The sequence below is a fragment of the Helianthus annuus genome, chromosome 10 (assembly GCF_002127325.2).
Source record: "Helianthus annuus cultivar XRQ/B chromosome 10, HanXRQr2.0-SUNRISE, whole genome shotgun sequence".
Taxonomy (NCBI): Eukaryota; Viridiplantae; Streptophyta; class Magnoliopsida; order Asterales; family Asteraceae; genus Helianthus; species Helianthus annuus.
In genome coordinates, this window is record NC_035442.2 from 117,460,471 (window position 1) to 117,479,222 (window position 18,752).

Here is an 18,752-nt window from a genome sequence, read left to right on the forward strand (position 1 = left end):
CACACGGGGGTTGTTAAGGACAATTACTTGCATGGATTACGGTGGTAATCATGTATTGCGAACCGTCTCGGACGGTCAACCCGCAGTCATTGGTATCGATAGGTCCATGTCGATAATTAACATGCTTCGTTTTCCTCTGTGTACGTGCTGGTTATGCGTAAACTATTCGAACTCTATATGCTATTATCAAACTTGTATGCTCACCTTTACATTATGTGTATTGACTTTATTTTAACGTATGTGACAGGTGTTTAAGATGTTTGCTTGCTAGGAAAGCGAGGCTAGAATAAAGCTCTAAAGGCCCCCAACAAATAGTTGTCTGTCAGGAAAAACCAACTAGAGCATAGTTGTCTGTAGATCTTGTCAGGCTGGGTCTTTAGGAGCATTTGAACAATATTTATTTGTTTTATTTAAAATCTGAGTTGTCGAAACAGAATATTTGACTAGTTGTTATCTGTAATAATTTGTTTGTTATTTGGGACACGGTATGGGACGTGTTAATTTAAACTGAATAGTGATGATAATTGTTATGGAAACTTCTGGACAATCTGTTTCGCTCAGTGCCATGCCCCGATGATTCCGCCATCGGTTGGGGTGTGACACAGATGACTCTTAATACCTCCTTGAATCTTAGCACCTGAAGAACATTTAAAGAAATTATGTTTTTAGCGTAAAACACTACATTTTCTAAAATAAAACGGAAAAGCAGAGATATAAATTACCTTCTCATCAATGAATATGATCTCCATTTTGTAACCTTGATTCCATTTTCATATAATTCTCGCCTTCATGTTCCACATATCCTTAGCAGGATTCAAATCGTTAACAAAACTAAGATTATTACTGTCAACTGATATTGACATGCTTCCAAATTCGGAATTCGGGTTGTGATTAAATTTCAAATTTCAAAATCAGAGAAGATGAAAGCGTGATGAAATATGAAGAGGGAAATGAGAAGAAAAGCCTTATATAAGAAGGATGATTGACAGGAGTTTGAATCTGAGTGACATACGTTAATTGCTCATTACTTATTCCCATGCATATTTAAATTTGAATTTCCCGGTAATTAGCGTTAAACATCTGCTGATCTAAAAGTATTACGGAAGATAACAACATCTGCTGCTGCTAAGTATACATTTGCCAAAGGAACCAGCTGCTACTTTCTCGTAGATGGGCAGTGGTTGCTTACTTTGTGGTTAGAATGTGGGCCAGACCTTTAAAATTTGAAAATACACAAGGTAGTGGTTTGATGTGGGCCAACTTTGAATTTTAAAGTCTTTTAATATTAGGCTTTATGATGTAATAATGAGATAAGAAAAGCCTTGTTGGACATGCTCTCAAGCTGACACATCAGCTTTTCTTATGTCACTTGGATTTCTCTTTTTATAGAAAGTATAGATTATCCTCAAATCTAAATTGTTAATTTAATATATTTTTAAAACAAATACTTCTCTTTCCTACTTATCTTATATTAAATATATATATATATATATATAATGTAAGTATCTATAGAAAACCCACTTTAATTTAGAAAACCCGGGAAACTCAAAGCTCCCGATGTTTTTTTCTTTTGAAAAAAATTTACACATGTTATATACATGTTTTTAAGGGTTTTGGGCAAAAAAAAAAAATCAAAAAAGCGCCGAGTAGTTATTTTTTAAAAAAATAAACAAGTTTTGGTGTAACACATGTTACAAATATGTCAGATGAATGTAACATGTGTTACACCAAAACTTGTTTATTTTTTTAAAAAATATCTACTCGGCGCTTTTTTGATTTTTTTTTTTTTTGCCCAAAACCCTTAAAAACATGCATATAACATGTGTAAATTTTTTCAAAACAAAAAAACATCGGGAGCTTTGAGTTTCCCGGGTTTTCTAAATTAAAGTGGGTTTTCTATACATCCTTCCCATATATATATATATATATATATATATATATAAACTAATATTAAATGTTATCCTAATTTATTAAAAATATACTTTTTTATTATTTGGTATACAAAATTATATTTAGAGTTAATTACATAGTTAGTCCCTATGGTTTGCACAATATAAGATACTTAGGTACTAATAGTTTAAAATCACCTTCTAAGGTATTAACTTTTCATTTTGTAACGTTTGGAGGTATTAACTTCTATGGTATTAACATAGTTAGTCCTTGTGGTTTGCACAAATAACATACTTAGGTACTAATAGAATGTGATTTTAAACCTACAAATGACGTTAATACCTCCAAACGTTACATAATGAAAAGTTAATACCCTAGAATGTGATTTTAAACTATTAGTACCTAAGTATGTTACTTTGTGCAAACCATAGGGACTAACTATGTAATTAACTCTTAAATTTATTCAACTATACAAAGTTACATTTATATAACCCGTGTAATACACGAAGTTTTTAAAGATATAACTTTTTATCATTTGTTATTTAAAACTAGGTTAAAACCCCGTGTATTACACGGGTTGTATAAGTATAAATTTATATAATAAATAATAAAAACGATCTATCTTTAAAAAAAACGTGTATTAAACGTATTGAACAAAATATAATGTCATATATTAATACAAACAATTATCAAGATTTACACCACAACGGACTCTTTCGGGGCAAACCATTTGTTTTACATGAAACGCTAACACTCATTAACAAAAAACCAGTTCCTTCTAGTAAGGGGTTAGTATAAACAACACACACACAATAATAATAATAATAATAATAATAATAATAATAATAATAATAATAATAATAATAATAATAATAATAATAATAATAATAATAATAATAATAATAATAATCTTTTTTGACACGTGTCACTTTCTCATGCTTTCTCACCTTATTTTCCTATTTATCTATGTTAAATAACAATAATAATTTTAAACTAAAAATTAGATAAGAATAAATATTTGTTAAATAACAATAAATTATTATTATTATTATTATTATTATTATTATTATTATTATTATTGTTTTTGTTGTTATTATTATTATTCTTTTATCTTTTATATAGTAAAAGAAAATCTTTTATAAAAAAGTGTATCCTTATCTAAATTTTTGTTTAAAATTATTTATAGAAAAACAAATATTTATTCTTATCTAATTTTTAGTTTAAAATTATTATTGTTATTTAACATAGATAAATAGGAAAATAAGGTGAGAAAGCATGAGAAAGTGACACGTGTCAAAAAAATTTTTTTGTTTATTAGTATAGGAAGATTAGATTTATTCAACACGTGTAATACACAGGGTTTCTTATGGATATAATTCTTTTATTAGTTGTTAGATTTTTCAACCCACTATACACGGGTTTTTAAAGATACGACGTTTTTCGTATTTAATATACAAAATTACATTTATTTAATATGTGTAATACACATAGTTTTTAAAGATATAACTCTTTTTCAGATCTATTCAACACGTGTAACATATGGGGTTTTTAAGGATGTAATTTTTTTATTATTTGGTAGATTTATTCAACCCGATTATACACGGATTTTTTTAAAGATACGACGTTTTTAGCATTTAGTATACAAAATTACATTTATTTAATCTGTGTAACACACATGGTTTTTAAAGATGTAACTTTTTTTATTATTTGATATATAAAATTATATTTATTTAACCCGTACAATATACGGAGTTCATAAAAATATAACATTTTATTATTTAATATATAAAATTATATTTATTCAACCTGTGTAATACACGGTGTTCTAACCTAGTTTATACAATGTTATAGAAGGCGTTAGGCGCTAGTCGGGCTGTGAGGTATCGCCTAGGGATTAATCGAGATTAATAGGGATTAATCGGGATTAATCGGATTGGACTTTTTAAGTATAATTTTACAAATTTATATATATATATATATATATATATATATATATATATATATAGATAACTTTATACTTTTTATTAATAAATTTACAAGTTTAGGAGATAACTTTATACTTTTTATTAATAAATTTAAAAGTTTAGAAACCATATGTAAACTAGTGAAAGATAGAGGGGATTAAATGTTCAAATACCTAAACTTAAATGTTAAAATAGGTTATAATTAAATTTTGGGCTTTAAACCATGAGCTAGGCTTCAAAATTTTGGTTTATTGGGTCAAAAACCATGAGACCGATTAGTCCGATTTTCTCTGAGTCTGACTTTGACCGATTTTCACCGACTTTGACCGATTTGACCATAACCGATTTTTTGACCGACTAGCATAAATTTAGGCAGTAACCTACCGACTAGCGCCTAGGCGCCGATTAATCGGCCGCCTACGCTGATTTCTACAACATTGAGTATATATAATATGTAAACTTGTGTAGGTTGGAGTTGGATCATTTTTGTTTAGCTACGTACCAACATTATTGCGCTCTCTACTTGTGGAGATGGGAATAAGTGAAGATCTTTACAATCGTGTATCTAAGTTTTATATAGCTTTGTGTACATTATTTCTTTCTTTTTTTTTTTTTTTTTTGTATAAATACGGTCAAATCAGATTACACCATTAGGGATGAGTTACAAAGATATATATACACTAAATCAACATCTTTCAAAATTATTTAATATCTATCGTTTATCTGCTTATATCTCATTTAAAACTTATGAAAAGTATTTATGATATTCAAGATCCTTATCTATGAATCCCCAAGTGTCCTTATACTAGAATGAAACATCACAAGTTTTTACAATACAACATGCATTGCAATCCCCAATACCTATAAATATAAACCCAAACACCACAAACAAACGCATCCACAGCAACAAACATGGCATCCTCTGTTTTTTCCATTCTAGCCATCTTCATCATGCTATTATTCCAACCCAATGTCTCAGCCCAAAACAGCCCCGTTTTCGCCTGCGATCTCGACTTCAAAAACTTCACCTTCTGTGACTCATCACTGGATGTGCAAACCAGGGTTGACGATCTTGTCAAAAGGCTGACATTGCAGGAAAAGATTGCCAATTTGGTTGATAATGCTAGCAGCATTGATCGGCTCGGGATACCCAAGTACGAGTGGTGGTCCGAGGCCTTGCACGGTGTTTCCTACGTCGGTCCCGGGACCCACTTCTCCTCAAGTCTGGTCCCCGGAGCCACTAGCTTCCCGCAAGTCATCCTAACCGCAGCATCGTTTAACGAGACACTGTTCAAGACCATTGGACAGGTATGTCACATCGTTTAAAACTTGGTATAATATCATATTTACCGATAAAAAGTTTGTAGTATCAAATATAACATTTTTTGACGATAAATAAATATAACCATTATACATGTCTCTTTCTTTTTACTAAACACTAAATAAACTAGTCAGAAACTCCAACAACAACAATAAACATTAACTTTGATCTAAATGTGGTTCTTATTTATTATGACTATAGGTGGTTTCAACTGAAGCTAGAGCAATGTATAATGTTGGTTTGGCAGGACTAACATTTTGGTCACCTAATATTAATATTTTTCGTGACCCGAGGTGGGGTAGGGGTCAAGAAACCCCGGGTGAAGACCCCACCCTAGTAAGTAAATATGGAGTGGCCTATGTTCAAGGTTTGCAAGAGCGAGACGACGGTGATAAAGATCGCCTCAAAGTCGGGGCATGTTGTAAGCATTACTCGGCTTATGATGTTGATAGCTGGAAAGGCTTTGAACGATTCAGTTTTAATGCTGTGGTATGTGCATTTATATAGCTTCTAGATTAAAATACCTCACGGGTCAAACAGGTTGAAAGTCGCCTAACTTGTATTCAATGTAATCACATTTAACTAATTTGTTGTTTAAAAAATTAAGGGGAGATATTAAGGGTTTTGTGGGTCACCCGGATCTGTTTCGGCTCGAATTTTATTTGACGTGTGACCCAACCCGTCTGTTTTGTAACATCTAAGTACAATCACGGATAGACATTTTTAATGTTTTGTTTTCACAGGTTACAAAACAAGATATGGATGATACATATCAACCACCATTCAGGAGCTGTGTTTTGGATGGTAATGTTGCAAGTGTTATGTGTTCTTTCAATCAAGTCAATGGCAAGCCAACTTGTGGTGACCCGGATCTTCTAACTGGTGTTATTCGGGGCGAGTGGAAGTTAAACGGGTAAAATACAAAACACTCTTACTTGCATTCATTACTATACAAAATTGTCTGCTCTTTTGAGTTGCAAGAGTCTAGAGATGCACATTGGCTCGAAAAAAGCCCAGCCTATTAAGCCTTTCGGCCCATTAAGATTGTTTTATATCTACTAAAACTGCAGTTCTCTCGTCTACACAGGTATATAAGTTCAGACTGCGATTCGCTAGACGTGATGTTCAAGAATCAGCATTGGGAGAATACGCCCGAGAAAATTGTAGCCGATGCGTTAAAAGCAGGGTTGGATCTCAACTGTGGGAAATTCTTGGGCCAACACACGGAAGCTGCCATTAAAGCGGGCTTAGTGAAAGAATCTGAGGTCGACAGGGCGGTTACTAACAATTTTGCAACACTTATGAGACTTGGGTTCTTTGATGGTAACCCAAGCAAGCAAATCTATGGGAAACTAGGCCCGAAAGATGTATGCACACCGGCTAACCAGGAGCTAGCCCGTGAAGCAGCTCGACAAGGGATTGTGTTGCTCAAGAATAGTGTTGGATCATTGCCTCTTTCTCCAACAGCCATCAAGTCACTAGCTGTGATCGGGCCCAACGCCAATGTCACAAAGACCATGATCGGCAACTACGAAGGTAATGTGGCGGGTTAAAAGTCAAATCAGGTTCTGGTCAAAATGGGTCAACTTTTGTTTTAACATTTTGCTAATGTAAATGCAGGTACCCCTTGCAAATATACAACACCCCTTCAAGGACTGACAGCCTCAGTGGCAACAGTATACCAGGCCGGGTGTGCAAATGTTGCGTGCGGTACAGCACAAGTAGACGAAGCGAAGAAAGCAGCGGCTGCAGCCGATGCTGTGGTTTTAGTAATGGGTAGTGATATATCTATAGAGGCCGAGGGTCGAGACCGTATCAACATTACCCTTCCGGGACAACAAAACCTCTTGATTACCGAGGTTGCAAGTGTATCTAAAGGCCCGGTCATTCTTGTCATAATGTCAGGAGGAGGAATGGACATCCAGTTTGCCAAAGAGAACCCGAAAGTCACCAGCATTTTATGGGTCGGGTTCCCTGGCGAAGCTGGTGGCGCTGCACTAGCCGATATCGTATTCGGGCAGTATAACCCGAGTGGAAGACTACCCATGTCATGGTACCCACAATCATACACAGAAAAGGTGAACATGACCAATATGAACATGCGGCCCGACCCGGCCACAGGCTACCCAGGCCGAACCTACCGGTTTTACAAAGGAGACACGGTTTATACATTCGGTGATGGTCTAAGTTATTCTGAATTCCGCCACCACCTCGTCAAAGCGCCTAAGCTCGTGTCTGTCCCATTAGAGGAAGGGCACGTATGCCGATCATCTAAATGCAAGTCGATCGACACAGTCGAGCAAACATGCAAGAACTTAGCATTTAACATCCATTTACGGGTGACGAACAGCGGAACAATGGGTGGAAGCCACACGGTGTTCTTGTTTTCATCGCCTCCAGCGGTCCATGGTGCGCCCCAGAAGCATATGTTGGGGTTCCAGAAGGTGCATTTGGCGCCGCGACAACAAAGGGTGGTCCGGTTCGGTGTGGATGTGTGCAAGGACTTGAGTTTGGTTGATGAAGTTGGCAACAGAAAGGTAGCATTGGGGCAACATGTTCTTCATGTGGGGAGCTTGAAACACTCGCTAACTGTGAGGATATGATTTGGGTGTTTTTTTTATTCTTTTGTTTTTTTATTTTTAAGTTGTTGAGATTCATGAAAGGATAATGGAAGTCATCGCAAGATGCAATTTAATTTAGTTTGTTTGCTATCAACATTATTAAACTGTTCGTTCATTTCTTTGAGGCATTTTAACAAACACCTGCAATGCTTAAGAAAGTCTTAATGATTTTAACCTGATTTACAAATCACTTGAGAGTCAAGTTAGGTCGGATCACCAGAGGTAAGTTGATAAAAAATATATAACTAAAAGAATACATTTCTATAATCATTCTCTGTAAGATTTTATCTTCAAAAACGACTTTTATATCTTAGTTTGATATGTACTTAACTAGATTTTTGTCTACAAAGCAATGGTAAGAATCGTTCATAAGATCATACCAATTCAATATCGTAAATCCAACTTCCCAAGCTCTTAGTAAAGTTTAGTTCACATTTTAAGGCCATTGATTTTTGGTTTTTAATAACAAAGACACCCCTTTAAAATCTACTCCTAAAATTCATCTATTGCTCACTTTGCAAGATTTAAACCCGTACTACTTTAGTGAAGATAACCAATGATACCATTAGAACACCCACAATGTGGGTATTTTACTCGTCTGATTCTCACATGTACTGGTTCGCAGACCTTAACTAGAATTACACACGCACGTTGCGTCGTGTTAACTCGTAAAACTTATAGAATGAAACGTAAAACAAAAATTTGTGATAGATGAAAAGTATAGGTGACCAAAGTTGAAAGTAAAAAAAGTTGTGAGATTAAATTGCAAATAATGAAAAGTTTTAGGTTAAAATAAAAAAAATTGTGGGGTTAAAATTGAAAAAGATGAAAAACTAAGTTAAAACTAAAAAATTAACTTTTTTAAAAGCCCCTAAAGAATGAGGTATAAGACCCTCAAGCATAAAAAGTATACTATTAACTCATAGTATGTAAATATCTTTTACTGTACCAAAACATATTGAAATTACCACCATGCTCATTTTCTATATATCAAACTTCCAAACCTGAAAAATAATGTAGCTGACTACATTAACTCCCTAGCATAACAACACCACTCAGATATGACTAGAGTGGAAGTGTATCATGTTCAATACCAGACCGAAAGAACACCGGTTAAAGTTTCTACAATCAAGGTTATCCTACGATAGGACAATCATAATACTACAATGTACATCGATCATGATTAGCTATAAACTTACAATAATTAACTGATCAAGACCAAGAAAACCAGCTCTTCGGCTTGGGATTAGTGTCTTTCTTGGGAAGTAACGCGAGTCTATCAGCATTAGCAACGGCCCACCTGTTGAAATCGGGTGACCACACAAGACTTTCCAATGCTTTCTTGGTTGAGTCTTGTGTAAACTTGTCCCATTCATCTTTGGAGTATTGTTTTCTTACAGGCGTTTTGTGGAAGGTAGAGTAGAAGGTGTCCGAGTCTGATAGCTTCAACTCATGCTTGTTTTCATAGGACGAAGAATCTTCAACTGGTTTGTGGGATCTTTTATGCTTGACCCGCAATGTTCTGCATATTTTTGGAAGCGATGCTAATAAGTTCATTAAATAATGGTATAGGTGATGTTTTGTCCCTTACGGGCCGGTTATAAATATGTGAAGCAGACGTACTTGGGTGCGTAATACCTAAGAAGCCCCTTCGCACCCGATGGTATGAGTATACCACATACCAATGCTGCAACTGCCAACAAAGGATCCACTGAACACTGGAACAGAAAGGAAGTTACTAGTGGTGGAAATTTCAACCCATTTACTTAGGAATTGGTTGTTTCGGGTTTAAGTTTTATAGCAAACGGGTCTAACACGTAAAATATAGCTTAAATGGGATGAAAGTTGCCCATAGCCCCATGTTACATTTATAATGCATAAATCTCCTAAATCATGCTTATTGAATCGATTACATCAATACTAAGATAATAGAAATTTTGGGATTATATTTTAGTAGGGTGTGAATTTATGACATGAACCTAACACGAAATCTGCGGGTTTCGGTTTAGTCAAAATGGGTTTGGGTCAGTTTCAGGTTGAACCCGCGAACCCGTTTAGCTAAACAGGACGGGTTCGTGTTGAACCCGGCAGGTTGGCAGGTTGACCCGTTTAACCCATTTATATTATACTTAAAAAAATTTCAAAATGTGTTGTTATGTCATAAGTTAAATTGGTTGGGTAGTTTATGCAATAATTATATTAAAAGAGAAATTGACATAAGATTTTATAATTAAAATGTAATTGTTTTATATACATTTGTATTTCTTGTTGTAGATTTTGATTTTGAAAATATTAATATGCGCAAAAAAAAATTCGGGTTAAACAGGTCGTGTTCGGGCCAAATGGCGAATATTCGTGTTGCATTTGGGAAAACTGGAGCAGAAGAAGAACGTGAAAGAGAATCTAACATTATGAGTGTTACAGTCAAGAATATGATTAAGAAAATTATGTAACGAAAGTTAATAGGGTACCTGGAGGATCATACTAGAGGCCACAACTCGAATAGACCAAGCAACAAACTGAGCCACGCCAGTATCAATCGATCCGTCTTCTGTCAGGACCAGTTTACGAACAGCCCAGAACCCTAACCACGCCCCACACAGAACAACAAAGGCCAGTAGGAATGCTGCCACCTGGCAGTAGATCAGCAAAAGTTTAAATTCCTCATATAAAAACACAACACAAAAAGAAATAATGTACAGAGAGCTATATAAGACTTAGATACAGGACTGTAAAGATCTTCACTTATTCCCATCTCCACAAGTAGAGAGCGCAATAATGTCGGTACATAACTAAACAGAAAGGATCCAACTCCAACCTGCACAAGTAAGATGTTTACACATTTACATGATGTTAGACTGCAATAAAAAATGATATACTAGTACTTTGACCCGCCGCGCGTTGCAGGGGTGTCGAAACTTAAAGCAACTCGAACTTATACCGTCAAATATTTGACCCGACTCGTTTTCGAACAAAATTTACGTCAAAACGTAGACCAACTGAAAACGCGCATGAAAATAAGCACAAAAACGTATTATATTTGACCTGACTCGTTACCGAGAAAATTTACCTAAAAACGTAAACCAACTTGAATTTATAAGAAACGTACTTAAAAATAAGCATTTTTTTATGTTAAAGAATGGCACCACACGTTGTGGCGGAGTCGAAATGTAAACTACCTCGAATTTATACCGCCTAGTTAAAACGTATTATATTTGACCCAACTCGTTTCCGAACAAAACGTAGACCGACAAAAAACGTACATAAAAATAAGCACGAAAGTGTTTTATATTTGACCCACAAAATAAGCATGTAAAACTCAAGGGGGGGGGGGGGGGGGGTCAAAATGACATTGTACAAAGTTTTAGAAAGCTGAGGGAGTGTAAGTAGCAATGCTAAAAGTTGAAGGGTTGTCAATATGGCAAAAATAGACAATAAAAATAGAGGTTGTGTCTTAGTTACTATTCCTAAGACGCCCTCTTTTGTTGTATAAATAATAATAATAATAAGAGTAAAGTACAATTTCCGTCCCTGGGGTTTACACCCACTTGCACGTTCAGCCCTCATCAACCACAGGGACCAAACTGTTCGTTCTTTTCAAATGGGTGTAAACCCAGGGACGGAAATTCTAATAATAATTATAACAGCAACAACAATAATAAGAATTGCATCAAAAATACGATGTGAACAAATATAAATGGGACGCTCACAATGGATCCATATAGAACTAATGCTAGTGAACTCTTTCTACCACTTGGGAGGATCCTCATTCCCTGTATTATACGTAACAACACAATAATGGTGAACATAAGTTTTCGTGTATGATAATAAGCATATCAAGCCGTTGTTTTGATTTAATTCATGACTACCTGAAAGAGAATCACCAAAACAACAAGCAAAACCCCTAATGTCATAGCACCACCGTAGTAGGTTGCTAACGAGTTGCTCAACGACGATGCAAATGTCATCATTGTTATTCCCAGTATAAAAAATACAACACGATACAGATAAAATTCTGCAACAGTTGAGATCAATGTTGGTATAGTAACAATGTAACATGAAGAAAATTTACTTTATTTTAGTGAATTATAACTGACCTTCGTTCAGTACAACCTCAACGGTTCCCACAGAAGGGCCCGCCGAACGTATATCCAAGAGCTTGTGGTCAAATGGGGACATGGATCTAACCCACGACCCGTTAGTAAGTTTCTCCCACAGACCGTCAGGGCACATACCAACCCCAAGAGATGCATTCCTGAAAATCAAACAAACATACAGTTATTAATATGTTTTAAAGGTCAAAGGGTCAAAGAGGGTTAAAACTTAGAAGTCACCTATGGAGACAAACGGTGATACTTGGAGGACGGCCTGTGGAATTTACGTTTGTAAGTTTAACTTTTACGGAAGAGAAGAAGCTTGTGAGATTCGTAAGCCTTGGCAAGCCGATAATTTCGACTCTTTCGCAAACGACGTGAGATCCAGGTCTTGAACCTGGGGAATTCTCCACAACCAGGCTTGGGGATAGCTGCAATGAAGCAAACTTTGCAACGCCTGCAAATGCAAGAAACGAAAGGAGCAAGCGTTGGAAGGGTTCCTTAGAGCTTTAGAAATAACTTTACTAAGCCTTCTACACCTTCAAATTACTTCCTTTTACGGTTTTACCAACAGAATGTATGTAGATTTAAACCTAACATTCTATAAACAGGGATTTCCTATGCTACAAATGGTTATCAGTTATCACATTCATCTATAAAGAAGTCAACTGAACTTCATACCATACTACAAATTTCTCTTTGTTCACTAACTATATTATCAATAAGCAACACAATACTATGCTAAATCAAACAAATTTAAAACACTTTATTCAACTGTAACACCTAACATCACAAAATAAATAGAAACACACAAAATCCAACAGTATTTGTCACTAATCTGCACCAAGACTCAACCTTTCTAGTGTTTCAATCTGATTCATAACTATCTAGAAGGAAATAGAATACCTAATTAGTCAAATAAGTAGAGAAAAGTTGAAATTGAAAGTATCGCAAGTTGAGAGATGAGAAGAGAGAAGTTTACTCAGAGAGGGCAACTCGCCGGAAACACTGATGCCGGCGGAATTAGCGACGATTAAGAGGAGGAGGATCGCCGGAAGTCTGACGTAAGTCAGCGTGTCACCACCCATCGTACTTTTCCGATTCAAAGCGCAAAATTGAAAACCAGTACACACGCGGGCTGTTTTTGATTTTAACCCCCTCTTTTCCGTAAAGTAAACTGGTTTTTTTTTTTTTTTTTTTTAGTAAAATGCACGGATAGTCCCTGTGGTTTTGTAAGATAACATCTATAGTCTTCGACTTTTGAAAATTACACCGGTGCTCCTTGGGGTTTGACAGTTTGTTACTCAGATAGTCCCTGGAGTGGATGTCCGTTAGTTTTCTCCGTTAAATCTATGTAAATGACATTATTACCCCTTGCTTTTAATAAAATATAAGAAAAAACTAATTAATCATTTAAAATATCAATTGGACCCTACAATTAATTATTAAGGTTTAGGTTAACGTACAATGGCTCTTATCGTACAATATGTGCGCGATCATCTTAGCCGTCCGATCGGTGCGAATTCACTTTTGAACATGCGATTTGTGCTGAAAAACCAACATGCGAAATTGCTTTATACACCAACATGCGATTTCATCATATTTACCAACATGCGAAATTTCTACAAAAAACAACAACATATGATTTCATCAAAAATACCAACATACGATTTCCAACATGTTTTTTTATAACATGCGATTTCACAATATCGTACGAGCGTACGATAAGTCCTAATTGTACGTTACACTTACACTAATCATTAATTATTAAACACAAATATGTAACACTTGTTAATATATCTACACATTTTATAAAATAATTTAAATAGTTAAGATATCATCATCATCCCTGTCGTGTCCATATCACCAACACAAAAAACCACCATGAACACCTACACATTCCGAGCTCCATTTTTCAACCACTGCATCCCTTCAATCAAACACAAATCCTCCAATTCACTCTCCATCTTCCGATGCTCAACCGGACGGTCACCACCGTCACACCATCGCCGTTGCCGCTACGTTGCAGTGGTGTTTTTGTTGTTTGGGGATTTTTGCCTAAGAAGAGAGAGAAAGAGGAAGGGGAGAGAGAAAATAGAGGAGCGGTGACCAAAGGGTTCAACGACGATGATGATCTTTTCAGATCTGAGTCGATTTGTGTTGGTATTTTCGTTTTGCTTTCTGAGACTGATTAGATGATTGTGTTAGTAGTGTTGGTCATGTTGTTGGTCATGTTGTGGTCATGATATTGGCGATGGTTGTGTTAACGGTAGATATGAAAAGGTTGGCCTTTTTTTATGTTTGTGTTGAATAGTACATATTGTGAATCTCTCTCTCTAAATGTGGTGAATGAAGGGATCTGGATGGAGGAGGAAGTTCAGGTGGCGGAGATGTTGATGTTGGTGGAGTTGCAGGTGGTGGCGGCTGGTGGTAAGTGGTAGAGGCAGGTGGTGGTGAGTGGGTGTGTGTGTGTGTGTGTGAGAGAGAGAGAGAGAGAGAGAGAGAGAGAGAGTCATACAAGGGTGAATAAAAAGGTTGGTGGGTCTCATCTTTAATTTTAGTATATCTATTTTAGTGTTTTAATTTAATATTAAGGGCATGTTGGTCATTTTGCATGAAGTTAACGGAGAAAACTAACGGACATCCACTCTAGGGATTATCCGAGTAACAAACTGTCAAACCACAGGGAGCACCAATGTAATTTCCAAAAGTTGGGGACTATAGATGTTATTTTACAAAACCTCAGGGACTATCTAGGCATTTTACTCTTTTTTTTGGGAGGGGGAGGGGGGTTCTGATCGTTTCAATCTTTATGCTGGAAAGTGACTCAGTAACTAGTAACTGATCCATACAAGGTTTGAGTTATTCGGGTAATATTAAATTCGGGTCAGGTTTCGGGTAAAAACTGACAACCATTGTGCAAACACATGTTTAATCTTTGATACTAGATTTTGCATCAATGACTTTAAAAATGTAACGTGTAGATGGATGGCTTCTTGACCTAATGGAATCATATAGTTCTCTTCACTTAAGTAGTCTGAGCTTAAATCCTACAAGGTGAGCAATAGATGAATTATAGGAGTAGGTTTTAGAAGGATGTATTCGTTATTAAAAGAAACAAAAATGAATGACCTTAAATGTGAACTAAACTTTACTAAAGAGTTTGGGAAGTTGGATTTGCGTTATTGAATTGGTATGATCTTATAAACGATTGTTGCTATTGCTTTGTAGACAAAGATTTAGTTACGTACATCTGAAACAAAGAAATCTTATAGAGAATGATTATCGGAATGTATTTTTTTGTGCTTCTTTTAGTTGTATATTTTTATTAGCTTAACTATCATGATCCAACCTAACTTGACCCTCGAGTGATCTGTAAATCGGGTTAATAGATAATTGTACCAGGTAGCCAAAGGCGCAAAGGGGCCAATTGCCTATGTGACAATTCGTATAAATTCCTGAACGTTTCGTTTTACTGTGTAATTTCATGTATGTTAAATGAATCGAATTTGGTGATTGATTTTATTTGAACGATTGTGTGCTTGGTAATGTGTAATGTGAATTATGTGAAACCAAAACCAGAAACTGAAATATCGGAATACGTTATTTTGTTAATCGAAGCATTGTAAAATATTGTTCTGCGATACGAAGCGTTTTTAGTTATTCCGTGAAACTTGTGAAACCGTCATTTAGCAAACTCAACTCAAACCCCCCTCCCCTTGCGCCACAATTAGGCCCAACCCCACCCCATGTCCCCTATGCGAATTAGTAAGCCCAACCTACACCTCCTTATTCCTTGCAGCACATTAGCCCAAACACTCTTGTGTTTTAATTATACATACATGGCTTTGGGAACAAGAAAATCAAAACAGAAACCCTAACACCCTCTAGGGTGCGATGGCCAGGAGAAACCCCCCCCCCCCCCCCTGCGCAAACTAGATCCTTGTTCAGCTTCTTGATTCGCCTTTCACTTCCTCGTAATCCCTTCTCTTGCTCTAAGGTTAGTATTCTTGTTTGGATTGTGATTCATGGTGTGATTTTTGTAGAAACATGGCTGTGATTTTTAGTTGACATGCTAGGGTTTTGTTGTTGCATGATTTATTTGGATTGGGTATGCGATTTGTTGAATTAATCGATGATATGTATGCATAAATCATCATTGGCTGCGTTTTTGTGAAAAATCATGATGTGTTACATCTAGGGTTTGTGATTATTGACATGGTTAGATGGTAATTGATGATTAGCCTGTTGTTGGTTGTTAGTAGGAAGGTTTGGGATCGTTTACACGCGTTCTGGTGTCGTTTGATTGTAAAACAGAATGCTGATTGATGAAAACAGCCAACTTTAGTTGGCTGTAAACGGACCATTATAAATCGAAAAATTTATTTTCTGAAGTCTAAATTATACGTTTTCGAAAAACGCTTCAAATGGCGCTAGAATCATATTTTTCTGAGGTCGTTTGCTATTTTTAAAGGTCCGTTTTGTACAGCAGCAAAAGCTGCGTTTTTTTGCAGAAAATGTGTGTTATGTTTTTCGTCATAACTTGAAATCTGTACAGAGTTAGGTCATGAAATTCGTACAGTAGATGGCCACGGGTGTCTTCGTAAATCTCCAACTGAAATTTCGTCAATCGAACTTACGATAAATTTTAAATGAATTTTTTCGTGGACTGCAGTCAGAAAGTGACGAATCTGACTGCAGCCCGGTAAATAATTTTTATAAAATAATTGGTAATGAATTGAGTCCCCAGATTTTCACACAATATGATGTGGACCGTTTAGAATATTCTGTAATATTTTGGGAATTTTTGGAACAAGTTACCTATTTTATTAAAATACCCGAAAACAGCCTAGTTTTAGATGTTAAAGCTGAAACAATATAAGTAGTGATTTGCGTGTCTAAATGTCGGTTATGTTATCTGATAATGATCCAACTTGTTATATGTCAAGGAAAGTGTTATGTGAATTATTGTGTGCTTGCTCTTGAGTAGTTATAGGTGGAATGTATATATGGGCATGAACTGTCTAAGTGAGTGCATGTTATGTGGTAGATGCGGGTAGGGACTTTGTGCCCTATTTGAAACCACTAATGGACTAACTGGTAATCATACTAGGGCGTGATTGACCGACCTTGACTGTTAGCTATTTTTAAGAGTCAAACCGAGCAACCAAAGGTGAGTTCACACTTTTCTACAAAGCATGGGATTCCCGGTGGTTTGGGAATGGGTTAAGAAACAAAAACTATCCCCCTTGGGTGGGATGCAACATGCGTATTCTCCTTGGTTAGAATACGTACCTCGGTCCTCCTTGGGTAGGACAACCTTAAACTTACTAGACAACAACTCTATCATGAAGTCCCTCATTTTTATATCGACTTAATCGCCGGGCCATTGGCGAACGGGTCATTAGTTAAATAGCGTTATTAGGTCTGACAAGCCTCACACCGTGCCGTAGAGGACGAGAGTGGACTAATGTACTTGGGCACTTAGTCAATGATGATAGACATTGACGCAGGGCACTCAAACATGACTTAAGTCAGCAGTCGATATGGTAACGGGTCTAGTGGTTTACAACATGGGGTAGCCCCCACGGTATATGGTTATGGGAACATGGAACTGGATAACTTTTGGTTTTCAAAAAAACTTAACAACTTATGGTTTTTTGGAACAACATTAAAACATACAACCAACTGTGCTCTCCAACATTTTTGTTGATACGTTACTACATGCTTTGCAGGTCGTTAGGTTATTTGTTGGAGCTTGCATTGGAGAAGGAGTCGTTGTGGGACATGAACCACTGTGTGTTCATGAGAAACTTTATGAAACTTTAAACTTGTATTTTTGTTTTGAACTTAATGCTTCCGCTGTTAACTTAGACTTTGCTAAATTGTTTGACACTAATTATATTGTTTGTGTTGGGTTTTATTTACTTACTTATATTGATCAATATGATTAGTGGCTTGATCCTGGTCAGTCACGCTCCCTGAGGTGATATTCCGCTTGTGGATTTTGGGGGTGTGACAGATTGGTATCAGAGCCATTGGTTATAGTGAACTTAGTTTTAAAAAGGAAAAAAATTTTTTTTGACAAAAACCAGACTATAACCTGTTCAGTGCTCAACGATCCACAACGACACTTCGCTCCACGTGCAAGACTCAACACTCTAGGTGGTAGGATTTATGTTTGTATTGCCTACTTGCTAGATTACTTTTGCATGGTGTGCTATTTATGGTATGTTTAGGTAGGATAGTAGCATGTTGTCTATTAGCCCTAATGCGTTCTTTGTGACACTCAACTGTTTACTCGAAACTTGGCGAGTAGTGATCAAATTCTTTTTCCTATTTTCTCGTCACCCCGCTACGACAACCGTTTTATGCGTTCTATCTATTCATGCGATTGTCTCGACATGACGTTACCATTACAGCTAGAATTCAGATCTGGCCCTACGTACATTCGGTTGGCACGACAACATTCACGTAGACCAGAGCCGGCCCAAACGAATTCGGATTTAGGAGAACAGTATACCCACACGTCCATGTCAACAAACCCCATCATCTCCACTAGTCGTCGTCACCAGAAACGAAGCAGTCATAGTTACACGCGTTTATCGTTTTATAACTTGAAACCCTATTATCCAAACTCTGTTTTGGACCAATGATATACTCACGTGACCACGAGGCAACAAACTTTCCTTTCGTGTCGTTGCTGCCATCTACCATTATTGGAACTGCCTCTGGAGAACAGAATAGTTGGCGGAATTCTTTGGTTATTTGTTGGATATTGTTTTTGATTAATTTTTCGTATGAACATCACCAACCTCCTGTTTCTTCGATGCGTAACCGATATAACGAAACGCTAACAACC

At 36.3% G+C, this 18,752-nt stretch overlaps 2 protein-coding genes across 3 annotated transcripts; one reads left to right on the forward strand and one right to left on the reverse strand.

Moving 5' to 3' along the window:
- The first annotated feature begins 4,778 nt into the window (after positions 1 to 4,778).
- Positions 4,779 to 7,778, forward strand: LOC110884958 (beta-xylosidase/alpha-L-arabinofuranosidase 2). The gene is made up of 5 exons (XM_022132645.1): positions 4,779 to 5,162; positions 5,377 to 5,664; positions 5,919 to 6,088; positions 6,263 to 6,711; positions 6,796 to 7,778. Exons 1-5 carry the CDS (start codon positions 4,806 to 4,808, stop codon positions 7,776 to 7,778), a joined length of 2,247 nt encoding a protein of 748 aa, XP_021988337.1. The 5' UTR covers positions 4,779 to 4,805.
- Positions 7,779 to 8,754: 976 nt separating this feature from the next.
- On the reverse strand, positions 8,755 to 13,046 carry LOC110884957. Of its 2 annotated transcripts, none has more exons than XM_022132643.2 (9): positions 12,873 to 13,046; positions 12,131 to 12,347; positions 11,894 to 12,051; positions 11,666 to 11,811; positions 11,507 to 11,569; positions 10,522 to 10,614; positions 10,268 to 10,429; positions 9,420 to 9,514; positions 8,755 to 9,318 (listed from the first exon to the last, which is right to left on the reverse strand). In XM_022132643.2, the coding sequence occupies exons 1-9, from the start codon at positions 12,976 to 12,978 to the stop codon at positions 9,009 to 9,011; spliced, it is 1,350 nt and encodes a 449-aa protein (XP_021988335.1). In that variant the 5' UTR covers positions 12,979 to 13,046; the 3' UTR covers positions 8,755 to 9,008. The 2 variants fall into 2 exon arrangements, with proteins under 2 accessions (XP_021988335.1, XP_021988336.1); XM_022132644.2 differs by having other exon boundaries at positions 8,802 to 9,318; positions 9,435 to 9,514; positions 12,873 to 13,013.
- Positions 13,047 to 18,752: the final 5,706 nt, after the last annotated feature.